Source organism: Opisthorchis viverrini, assembly GCF_000715545.1.
Source record: "Opisthorchis viverrini unplaced genomic scaffold opera_v5_14, whole genome shotgun sequence".
Taxonomy (NCBI): Eukaryota; Metazoa; Platyhelminthes; class Trematoda; order Opisthorchiida; family Opisthorchiidae; genus Opisthorchis; species Opisthorchis viverrini.
Genome location: NW_008751670.1, coordinates 2,414,594 through 2,427,157, shown reverse-complemented (window position 1 = coordinate 2,427,157; position 12,564 = coordinate 2,414,594). Strand labels below are relative to the sequence as shown.

Genomic DNA, 12,564 nt, shown 5'->3' with positions numbered 1-12,564 from the left:
GGACGCTGAACTGCGCGGGCAAATGATACTTCCCGGTTGCCCAGGCCGAGGAAGGGGGTTTGGTTGAGGTACCCCACCTTGAGCCTTCGACTCAAAAGTCTGACCCGCTAGGCAGTGAGAGAATGTAGGGTTTTGTTCGGGGACCCTGAGCCTAGCATCTGACTCAAAAGTCAGACCCACAAGGCAGTGGGAAAATGTGGGGTTTTCTTTGGGGACCCTACCCGGAGCCGACGACTCAACAGTCTGACCTGCTCGGCTGCAGGGGGTTGGCCTAACCCGAGTACGCAGGGAATAAGGCGTTACTGTCTCATCCCTGATGCGGCTGCGCACAGCAGGTGCCTTTTGAGCAGCACCGGCTCTTTGGCATTAAAAGTATTTCGACCGTATTGGATAATGCGCCGGCGATCACGGTCAACCGTTGGGTGATCGGAGTGTGCGGTTTTTGGGGCCGACCTTTTCTAACCCGTCCTCCCTCGGGGGAAGGCAGCAGCGCTGCATCCATAAATATGGACATGCTGGTCGGCTAGGGGAACAGCTTACTGCCTTCACACTCCTGTCGCAGAGGACAGTACGACTTTACTCCCAGATCGCCTCGTAGCACGATTACTCGTAGTACGGGGTCTCGCCGCTCTTGGTCTGGCTGCTCCCCTTTGGCCTTCTTGGCATGGTTGCACCTTGTGGAACGAAGTTCCAGCCAGTGTAGCCCGCGGGATCGCTGCAGCACTCAAGCCCGACCACCACGTCAGGGTGGCAGCTGTAGGTCGAGACTAATCCAAGAAACCCCTTTGGAAGTAACCTTGCTAGTCCAAAATAGGTCACGAATGTATAAGGTGCTTTTATCAGACAGGAATCACTGGTTTACTGTATTGTTTGCATTGAAGTTAGTTAGAAAAACATAAATGGATGAACTAACCTGTTCGTGGTAATTTAGATTGGCCAGTAATACTGTACGCTCTTCAAACAAGGCATCATAAGGGCACTTATCCAACAGTTTTCTTGATGAATAAGAGGCATTCGGATGAGTTAGGAACCGTAACAATCGCCGACGGAGTCTGGCAACTGGACCCGATTTTGGCCTCTCATCATTAACACGAAAGGTAAAAGGCTTTCCGACTGGCTGGATGGCGCGAACACGAGCCCTGTGGGAGAAGAACAGAGTAAGCAGGGTAACCAAACTGTGTAAACAAAGTGAAAATGGAGAGTTACGGTGGGCCGTCAAATCCAACATTCAGAAAACGAGAGCTGTCAGTCCTGAGAACAGCGATGTGAAGCCAGATTTGGCAAGCGCACAATATGTGCGCTTCATCGAAATTGAGAGCGCCGCCTCACACAGTGATGCTCTGTTTAAGTGCAAGCAAAAACCGCTTCGAAGCTTTATGACCAGACGGGCTCTCAATCGGATTGAAACAAGGATCTCAAGCTGATCAGCAATCGTGAACAGATTGAAGTTTAATATTTCAAAGAATCAGACGGTTATAGCATATAAATGGGATTCAGATGGTCTCAGATGCTTCTTTTTTGAAAAGACCGATTTGCTCATCCCGGAGCAAACATGGCCTTGGATTCATCGAACAAATAATCGGTTCATTTTCTGAATATACTCATCCTTACTGTTTTTTTGTCCACTTTCAGGGGCTTGGGAACGCAGATTTTGACTTCTAATTTACACGTTTAATTTGACTTCGAAAAAGCACAACTGTTGACCTACTTAGGAATGATGCGACCAAAATGCACAACAAAGTCGATTACACGATCCGCAAGTAACTGCGGTATGACTTGAATCCGGTTGTTGGCCCGGACGGTTTCGCACTGCTATCCAGTGGCCGCCAGAGTAGCCAGTGAAACTCCTAAATGCAGTTGAAAATAACGTGAGTGCCTTAGTGCAATGAGGGAATTAGACAGATAACGCATTCAGCCCGTTTAGTAAGGGAAATCACTAGATGCGGAACTCTGGGCTGTACGAGGGATGGCCAATACTGATTACCGATTGAGCGCTTAGTCAAACTCGCTGTTGAGCCGTACGACCTGAATTATAAATGTGCGATAAAGTACCGTCGCCTAAACGTTGTGTCCACCCTAAATGCGTCAAATCACACGTTCGCGTGTAGTTTCGAATCGGTTTCCACTGGCATTGTGCCGCAAATGATCAGGATTGTTTTTAAAAAAATACTACTTGCGTAGCGTGTGTGCGATTCATTTGGATCAGCATCTTCTGAACAATACTGATTACCGATTGAGCGCTTAGTCAAACTCGCTGTTGAGCCGTACGACCTGAATTATAAATGTGCGATAAAGTACCGTCGCCTAAACGTTGTGTCCACCCTAAATGCGTCAAATCACACGTTCGCGTGTAGTTTCGAATCGGTTTCCACTGGCATTGTGCCGCAAATGATCAGGATTGTTTTTAAAAAAATACTACTTGCGTAGCGTGTGTGCGATTCATTTGGATCAGCATCTTCTGAACAATACTGATTACCGATTGAGCGCTTAGTCAAACTCGCTGTTGAGCCGTACGACCTGAATTATAAATGTGCGATAAAGTACCGTCGCCTAAACGTTGTGTCCACCCTAAATGCGTCAAATCACACGTTCGCGTGTAGTTTCGAATCGGTTTCCACTGGCATTGTGCCGCAAATGATCAGGATTGTTTTTAAAAAAATACTACTTGCGTAGCGTGTGTGCGATTCATTTGGATCAGCATCTTCTGAACAATACTGATTACCGATTGAGCGCTTAGTCAAACTCGCTGTTGAGCCGTACGACCTGAATTATAAATGTGCGATAAAGTACCGTCGCCTAAACGTTGTGTCCACCCTAAATGCGTCAAATCACACGTTCGCGTGTAGTTTCGAATCGGTTTCCACTGGCATTGTGCCGCAAATGATCAGGATTGTTTTTTAAAAAAATACCCCTTGCATGAGTGCTGCAGCGTAGCGTGTGTGCAATTCAGTTGGATCAGCATCTTCTGAGTGTCGTATGATGGGCGGCAATAAGTCCGGATCTGCAAAATCCGACGATGCTGCGGAAATACGTTTGGATCCTGGTAGGGGCCATAGAGAATTACGTACAGCATAAGAAAGAGGAGCTCCGTCCTAAAAATCCAAGAAGAGTACTGGAATCAGCACAATGATATGGAAGTGAAGCAACCATCACGCAGCATGACAAAACATAGTAACAATCCGCTCAAACACTAACTCCGTTGTTGTTGAAGCTGGCCTGGTATCTCTCTACCTATTGACAGCTATGTTGAAGCTTGATAATGAAAGTGGATCTTGCATGGGATGAAAAAGTATGACATGAAGAACCGCGTTTCAGTATCGGCCTTATTCTTAATTTTATGGAACGATACGCGTGATATCTACCCCAAACATACCTGAGACCAACAACCAAGTAGTTTCAAGACATTGGGGGTTTTTGAAAAAAGGCACCTGGCAATTTTCACCACAGAGAGAGGCTCGCCACTGGAAATGGGCAAATTATTCCACGTGCATCCAGTCAAAGTCAGAAGTAAGTTGCAAGTAAGTAAGCAAGGATTCCCTCCCGCCGTATGATACCAGTAATGAGAGTACTGCTCTTCCACCAATGAGGCGATTGGAGTGACAGAAACGCTTGGTTGCTCAAAACCAAAAACCATTTACATGTATCTTTTCCGTAGTGACTAATGACTGAAAAGTGCTCTCAGTCGCGTCCCATCAAAGTGCTTCTCTAGGAGTACTCAGTTTGATCAATGATCACTTCGATTTTACCAATGAACATCCAGTTGGGGTGATCAGACACAAGAACTCGTGTCCTTTGGTGTGACGAAAAGCTACCTTAACTAGTCATTCTGAGCCGACTAATTAAGTTAATCCAGGAAATAGCCGATGAATGGCCAGATGAATGACGAGGAGTGCAGTAGATTGAAGACATCAGGATATCTGACCGTGAAACGATAAGCACATTTTGAATAAATATAGGCATGTATTCGGATCGCAGTAGAAGGCAAAGTAAACAATGAAGTCTCCAAGTTTCACGGCCCCGGATCAGTTTATTCTGTTCTATAAAAGTCTATTATAGCAAGCAAATCCTGTCTGGTCGTGTTGCGGCATGAGGTAACTTTTGGACGGGCTATTAAGCGGATTATTCCCCCATAATAAATGAAAACAATCCAAAAAATTAATGCGCGCATACATGAGGCGGATTGCAGAAGCTACTGTCGAATACCTGCTCTAGGAACGAAATCACCTCCCAATATTTCAAAAGCCTTGTACACACGGTACATATGGTACTCTGTCTTTATGGTGAACCTGCATCTAAGCACTGCCTCAAAAGAAGGAATAGCGACAACTCCCGTTTTTAACACTGTTGGATATGCTGAAAGGAAGAATCGATTACTCAATTTTCTGTTACGAAATGAATCTTCAGCGCTAACGAAATCGTCCAGTAATTCGGCAGGGGAAAACCTACGTCGTCAGAAAAGAGTTCAGCTACAAGAAGTTGACAGTTTTATCTGTGACCTTGGCTCGTTTCGCTCACTAGATAAAAAGAAACGCGCCAAGTTCGGTATACCCAAAATCAGTTAGGACATGGTAAGTAATGCTAAGTATGTAGCTTAACCGACCTCATGTTCGTATTGTTACTGGTGGATTCTCCATGGGTCTGTTCGTTTTCTACGAAAAACACTATTGTGCGTCTTAGCGAGGCGAGACATCGATTTTTGGCGTGTTGTTAGTCACTATAAGGCACGCCGCGTAATTTAGATCAAAGCACGCGTTAATAAAACGTTGGGTGAAGACTTGTGCGATCAAAGGATGATGTGTCAAACGACAATCTGTCCAACTTGAAGAAAAAATAGCCTAATCAGTTTCCGGCAAGAGTGGCGTTTAATTCAAATCTTTGCGCAACCCCGTGGTGGTCATTAAACAGAGTTTTCTTAGCATTTGTCGTTACAAACAGTATGAGTGCTCATGAATGGTGATTGCTGTTCTGAATCCGCGCGCGACCAAAGTTGGGACCGTTATTTCAAATCCAATCGAATACCTCCGGGGTGGGAGGATATCCTTAGTGTGGCGATCTAAACTACGCGAGTCCGTGCACTCCAGATATGACAAAAAAGTCAAAGGTCCCGACAAATACACTCATTTGCATACCAATCCGGTCTTCACACGAGACTCACATGAACCCCAACTGAATCGCTCGTTCATAACATTCGAAGATTTTTCAGCAACCTTATCAAGCAGCGTGTTACGTTTATATAAATCCAAACCCCTTTCATCTGGCCGACAAGAAGTACAGATTATGACCTCGAAAGTACAAACCGAGAAAAAACGCAAGTGAAATGCCCAAGGTAAAGCCGTTTGTGCTGTGACACAGACGCCTATCGAAAAGCAACCAGGCCGACCCCGGCGCGATTTCCAAGAGTCCCCACCTTTGGCCCTGCAATGCTACTATATGGTGATCTATGCGCATAAAGATAGCGTAAGATCCTCAAACGAACTGAAAACCGTAGACAGCGGCAGCCAAGTGGGACCATCACAGATTAATATCAGCGGGATGATACTACACATTGCTTGGTTCATAGTTCTCCCGAACGGTTAGGATTGGTTGTCTGTGAACATCCCCAACATAATTCCAAAGATTACGAGGTGAAGCAGTCTTTGCGGTACCAGGAGCCCCTCTTCTGAACCACCTGCGAGCAAATGACCTATGACTATTTTAAAGCAGCGGGACACTTATGGACCGGTTATTTCAGTCAGCAATCATGTCTACCAGGCTAGGGTTGCACCGTCATCCACTCTATATTAGCCAGTGATTATGTCCATAGGTAAGGACGGTGGTCTACGGCTCGGTGCGTTCGGCAGCTCTGGGCAGATTCAATGTGACTAGCTTGAGGATGTTAGCACTTTTATCTAAGGACAGGGACACTCGATAATATATTACCCGACGTACAGAATAACTATGGTCTAAAATGCAAGTAACGACTAGGCCACTAGTTCTCAGCATCTATGAATCTGGATGCATATCTTCCACCCTCAAGTACTGAGTGACAACAGACATATGTGCTACTCAATGCGATACTACTGGGTACTGGTCATTGATGACCAAAAAGTTGTCGCGAGGTGTAAATATCGATCACCAACCTTGAGATAATGATCGTCAATACGAGAGGTTTGTCCGGCAGAAGTCTCCAAAACACCACGCTCGGAGATGGCCGCATCGTCAGAAGGCCCCAGACACTCTTCCAAATCCAAAATACCTTCAGTGCTGAGTCCATTAATCTCTTCATCCTCGTCTTCATCGCTGTCCACATCAGCATCTAGTCGCGTGAAGATCAGGTGCTCCAAAAAAGGGATCATCAAGTGAATAGCTTGTGATTCCAAGAACTTCACCACCTGACCTCGATAGGCTAACGAAGGAACCGCTGAAACTGAAAGATATGTAGTAAAAGACGATATACGCTTGACAAATTAAAGAGGGCATCAGAGCACCAGTACAAAAGTAATGAAGTAGACCTTGTAAGCAGTCTAATTTCGGAGAATGGGAAACACAAACGCTAGAAACGAGCATGTTTCAAGTGGAGTAGAATACGCATCCGGTGCGTTGAAGGATAGCTGTTCGTAGTCAGTGGACGATAGAGTGATATCGCCGCATACATCAGTAACTCCTGGAAACTTCGTAAAAAGCAATGAAGCGGTTCTTCATAACTCATTTGATCGGACACCTCCAGAAGGGGATAAAAACCCGGTAGAACGGCTACGTAGCGCGATTGCGAAAATCACCCATTTGGGTGCTACTACCTGCTTCCTGAGCAGCCGCTAGCTCGACACCCAATCAAATTTAGACACAGCGATGGGGTAACATTTTGGATCCCAATTTGACTGGCTCTGTGCCTCCTGGGAACAAGTGAAGGGCGCTGCCTTCGTATGATTTCGGGTCTTCTCATTCCTGTTGCCAAAGTGTTTACGTAGAGCAGTATGCCCTTCATTCGCTCAGCTGTAGCGCCCTTCCGGTGCCTAGTTCCCATGCCACCCGAAAGAAGCACGAGGGCTGTGATACTGCCAGGTTGCCCAAGCCTAGACAGGGGAAGTCGAGAGGCAGAGATCGGGTTCAAACCACGGACCTTCCGGTCAGTAAATTCGCGCTCTAACCACTTGAGCCATCTCGCCCCTTCATCCAAAGTGGCTGCGGAAATCGTTACTGTGATCACAACAGACAAGCAAACCAATGCGAGAAGAAGCACAAAAAAACTGCAATGATGCGTTCGCACCGAACCAAGAAAGAAGTACACGTCAGATACGCCGGCTCTGAGCATCCATTAACTATCCACATCTGTTGGCACCAACAACAAAAACGATTTCGTTTATTCAAAAAAACTGTGAACTGGGAGTTTATTATGGTGAAGGAAAAAAGATTTGTGCTGGATGTGGAGTTTGGTTAGAAGATTTGATGCAAGAAAACCACAAAGAAACAACATGTTCACTAGTTGTGGTTAGCTTATCACATGGTTTTGAACGGAGGTGAATCCAAGACCAGTCCGTTTGACAAAGTCGTTGGAAAGTTGTCACGATTAATACCTTGAAATTCCAATCTCACCGAAACGTTGCTTGCAAAATGTCCCACGAATGTTCTGAAATAGCCGGGTCAAACGCATGCATGGCAGCAAGAAATTACCTAAACTTACATTCGCCATGAGGTCATTTATATGATGTTGTTAGCGGTGGAAAGCTGCCTATCAAGGCCACGACCGGTTCTGCTATATCCATCTGATGAGTTCTAATCAGAACAAAAAGCACGTAGTGGACTGATTCTTTTCGTGGGTGACCACTATCTCCCCTCATAGATATTTATTTATAACACGAGTAATCAGTGGGGCGGATAAGTAACTATCAACCCCACGGTTGTCTATTAAGTGCCATTTCCTTGGTTATAGGATCCACACGAAACAGGAACACAATACGTGTACTGTTGAAGAAGAATTTACTGTCGATCTAAAAAGTGTGGATCGCAACCCTTAGCGAAGTTGTGCAACGGACGTGCAAAACTAAACACTACCGGGAACTAGGAGTCTTCGAAATCGGCAGTTTTCAGTGTGTGACAGACCAATGCACACCCAGCATCCATATTATCAGTTCTATTCGTCGAATCTTATGAAAACTGTGTTCCTGAATTTCCTCTCACTCAAGCATTCTATGGGGAAAATCAGTACAAAAATATCAAGATTACCCAGCACTATATCTTGGAAAATACAACTGCTAGGGTCTCCGAACATCAAAAACAGACCCCGTAACCTCATTTTGGAAAGTATCCACATTGTTTCAACATCCATACCGGCTACCTCGAACACTAGCATGATAAGCAGCAAATGTGTGAACAACTTAACACATCAAGGTGGATAGTGTACTAGGGGTAATGCCCAGTGACGCAAAATGTAGAACAAGTGACGTGACTAATCCATTGTTCTAAGGCGATGTACCCTAGCGAGCAGTTCAGGTGTTAGAAAAAGATCCACACAGTTGTCGAACGCAAGTTAGCAAACGCTAGGGTCATAGCGACTCCACGGTGACCTTTTCATGAATAGCAATGAGAACAGAAAACGGTAAGCGTCGACGGTTCCCGCGCAGTTGCCTGTCAAATGCAAATATCGAAGAAAAAAAACAGAAAAAGAGAGTTTAAAAGTTATCGTGAAAATTACCACTAGACTTTTTCTCCCGACCCGTCATTTGCGTAAGTGCCATCGCAGACAGCCGTTCCGTGTGTAACTGTCGCTCCCATGCGGTAAAAATGCGCATCCACGCGATCGGGTAATTATGCATTATCCAACCAGCAAACTCAGCTACTAAATCGAAGGAGGTAGGACCGAGATTTTGAAAATAGTTCACCATATGCCGTGGGTCTCCAAGCTGTTCAAGCTCCGTAGAATAAACTTTGGTTGCGTCCACACAGACTATACCTTCAGCAGCATGTTCAAAGGTGGATGGGGTCAATTTCGTTCCGGACCGCTTCAATCTCAAAAGGCCTAGCTGTTGCAGCACGGCAAGTGCTTTCCGATGCAGTCCGTGAGCTTGATAAAGCATTACGAGATCCTTTAAAGTTGGAGAAAAGAACAAGTTATTTGGCCCACTTTCCAGCGCGCTTAATGTTGCAAACAACAAACCAATCATAGAAAATAATCCGGCTGGCACCACTCATTTCATTTTGGGAACTCGAATTAAAACAAATAAGCTTTCAAAGGTATTGGACCGCGTCAGGCCCGTTGTTTGAGAAAATGCTGATGGTGTGGCAGTCAAGGCTATCCTCGGTTATATAAGACTAGAAACAATACCTATCAGATTGCTTTCACTGAGATGCGGGAGTACCAGTGTCTGCCTAACTGCTTAGCAAGGGAAAGCTCTATCCAACGATAAGCCGTATAGTATCGAAACCTTCATACTGGAACGCTGCGATGCATGCCAACCGAGTATCTCATGCTCCGTCCAAAAACGAATGGATGCATGTTGTCCAGGCTCCATGCAGAAGTAACTATGCTAACGCAAACTAACTTCAAAGCAGACCGAACCATGACTTGGCAGAGGGGTGCGAAAGGCGTTACGAAAAGTCTGGGTGCTCTCGGTGCGACTTGCCTCCTAAGATGGAGGCCGCGTGATCCCCGTGCGCCTGGTTGGAGGCGCGGCAAGATATGGCTGCCCGTCAATATCAGTGGCGTTCTCGTTATCATTTTCTATCCAGATTGCTTGAATGACTGTCTGGAGAAGTGACACCTCGAAATGATTGTGGTAGGCTAGGAGTGAACCCCTTCCCTGTCCACCTTTATTTCTTTTTTTTACCAAATGGCCTTCCAATAAATCATGATTTTGCGGCAGCGAAGCATTCCTGTTAAAAATTGATGCTATATTGTCGATGGTGACATCTTGAGCATATGCTGACTTCATCGAAAAAAAATGACGCACGTGCGTGCAACTGTGGATACAGCTAAAACTTTGACAAGTAGAAATACTGAAGAGGTTAATATTGACCTAAGCTGATGAAAGCCATACTGTCAAGAGTATACCTTTTGCAACTTCGGATCCGTCTCGACTGTGAACCCTTACTATTCTGATAGCTACTCATAAACTAAACTCTTCATTTTACAGAAAACCAAAAAGGAAAACCGGTCACATGGAACACACAATCGGTATAAATCAGGAAGGTCAGATTCCTGAAAGCAACCGCTGAATGCCCGAAAACTACTGAGACCCTCAGTTCCGCCAGATGCTGACCAGACAGACAACGGGCCCTTAATATGCAGCGCGTCACAGCCTTGTGTGAAACCCAGACAGCTCGAGTCAGCGTTGGACTAAGTTCAGACAGTGCCCCTCCAATAAATAGTTTGAGACCGTCGTGTTTTTGCTGTCGCACGTACCCACGCTCTCGCACTCGTTTGTTCGGAATACAGCTGTTGCGTGAGTCTTGGTGAATTCGATTGTGAGATGGAGATAGCAGGACACCGTGATTGTGGTATTGTCTACCTTGCTGCTTGTGAGCTTAATCTACTGGGCATAGACTGGATAAATCGCTTGCATCTTTCAACATTGTCAATCGACAACTTATGCATATCAAAACCAACTCAAATCTGGGGTGTCTGAGGCGAGTAATCCAATCAATGCCGTGATCCTACGACTACAAAAGAAATATGAAGACGATTTTAGCGAAGGTCTTTGACGTTGCTCGAAAGCAAAAGTGGTGCTTCATCTGCGCCCGGCAATCCAGCCAGTTTTTAGACCCAAAAGGTCAGTGCCATACGTGGTTTTACCAATCCTCGATGCCGAAATCAAACGCATACAATCAGTATGATGGATTGAAAAGTAGTTAAATTTATTGTCTTAGTTAGGGTCCTCTCGGAAAAACGGGTAATTCGTGATTAACTAGAAAGAATTCACATCAATCGTACGAAAAACTTATTGCGCTTGTCAACTAGATACGTTTAGGCAATATTTCCAAAGGTCTTGGTAGATATCAACTCCCAATCTCTGCATCATATCATCTAACCAATCGACACCGACCAGTGAATTTATACAGAAGGAAGAAACTACTCGGGACAGTCATATGGGACAGACGTACCTGATAGCGATGATGTTCAAGAAGAGTCTTCTCGGATTCCTCCAGGTTACACGAATTCGCCTGACGTAACAGCGGTGCGACTCGTGCAGTGTTCGTGGCCAGGTAGCACTTTAGTAAACAGGTGTCGATTACACCAAGGAGTGCTAAAGCTGAGGTGATTGTAGGACTACCATCCACAATCGGGTAACAGCGGATGGTGACGTCTGCAATTTCGCCGGAGTTGGCCGAAACATGAAAGTCCCTTGTCAGGATGGAGCTTGTAGAGAAGATTCTTCTGCGATTGTACGAAAGCGCTTGATGCACGAGTCGACGCCAAGTTAGCAGATAGGTAATGACCGGTTCCGCCGCATTCGAAAATTGCGCACGGTCGACGGGCTGTGGCAGTAGCAAAAAGTAGCAGGCTCGGTTGTGTAAACAGCTGTGGCAAACCCGAATCGAGTCACACAGGCACAATGGAGACTACAGCCGCTATTACGCTTAGTACTGCCGCGATGAACGACTGTTTGGAATGGGTTCAATAGCTTGCTTATGTGGACATACCAACAAAAAACCACCGTCAGGATAGTTGCAGTCAGACGATTATCAAGGAAAATTGCCTACTTAGTGATGAAATGTCAATAAAGTATTGGCAGTAGCACAAGAACGTACCACGTGACCAACAGGATACTGCCGCTCTGACTGCATTTCATCGGAAAGCAAATCAGGGAAAAGCCCCAACACGTGAGAAGGGTCGACCAATTGCTGGGTGAAAATTTGAAGGGAGCGTGCGAATTCTTGCTGTTGGTACAGGTAGTAAGCCTGTAGGATGGCGATTGGTCGTGTCTCAATCGGATTTTGTCCCATCCACGGTGCTTCCTTGGCCAAGAGTAGGGCTAAATCAAACTCCTGCAGTTGAGCGAAACAACATCAGTACTCAGAAGTTGAAGAATAACCGCTTGCATTGATGTGCTGTTAGTAGTTTGGAGAAACAGCCGACGCACTCATTCTTGGATTCGGTGTCAAAAAAATGTAATTTATGAGGCAAACAGAAAAAACGTTTAAAGACAATGGAAGCGCTTTCGAGTCCGGTAGTACAAACGGCACTGTCGGCTGAGAACCAGTGCTGCTAACCTATATCGATGATAAAAGTTCTGGGTAAGTTCAGCTTATATAATAATTGACTTCCCTCGTTACTCACATTCTCTTTAAGTCTACCCACAGACACATTGGGATGGTCGCATCAAAACGCGCAACAGCTTTCCAATCACATATTCCCATAGGTGAGGACAGAAGAGAACATAACCGAACGTTTTCTATGTTAATATGTATAGGTATCCTCCGAACAGTGTCTCTATATGAAACTTCGACGTCGCAGTATGAATCTGCGAATGTGCGGTAGGCAGATAGGGTACCTCAAGGGGAAGTGCAGCGCTTTTAGGTCTGGTACCTTAGGCTTGATATCCATCTATTCTTCCTAACATCGCATTCGAACAACTTCAGCTATCTATC

At 45.5% G+C, this 12,564-nt stretch overlaps 2 protein-coding genes across 2 annotated transcripts in view; one reads left to right on the top strand and one right to left on the bottom strand.

Moving 5' to 3' along the window:
* Positions 1–12,564, bottom strand: part of T265_01345 (hypothetical protein) — a gene marked incomplete at both ends in the record, with an annotated part of 62,649 nt that overhangs the window by 33,888 nt on the left and 16,197 nt on the right. Inside the window, 5 exons of the mRNA XM_009165351.1 lie at positions 2,910–3,092; positions 6,120–6,406; positions 8,672–9,062; positions 11,077–11,451; positions 11,725–11,961. Coding sequence (XP_009163615.1) covers positions 2,910–3,092; positions 6,120–6,406; positions 8,672–9,062; positions 11,077–11,451; positions 11,725–11,961 — 1,473 coding nt within the window. The remainder of the gene's footprint in view (positions 1–2,909; positions 3,093–6,119; positions 6,407–8,671; positions 9,063–11,076; positions 11,452–11,724; positions 11,962–12,564) is intronic.
* Positions 4,137–4,562, top strand: T265_01344 (hypothetical protein; the record flags this gene model as incomplete). The annotated part of the gene is made up of 1 exon (XM_009165350.1): positions 4,137–4,562. One exon carries the CDS (start codon positions 4,137–4,139, stop codon positions 4,560–4,562), a length of 426 nt encoding a protein of 141 aa, XP_009163614.1.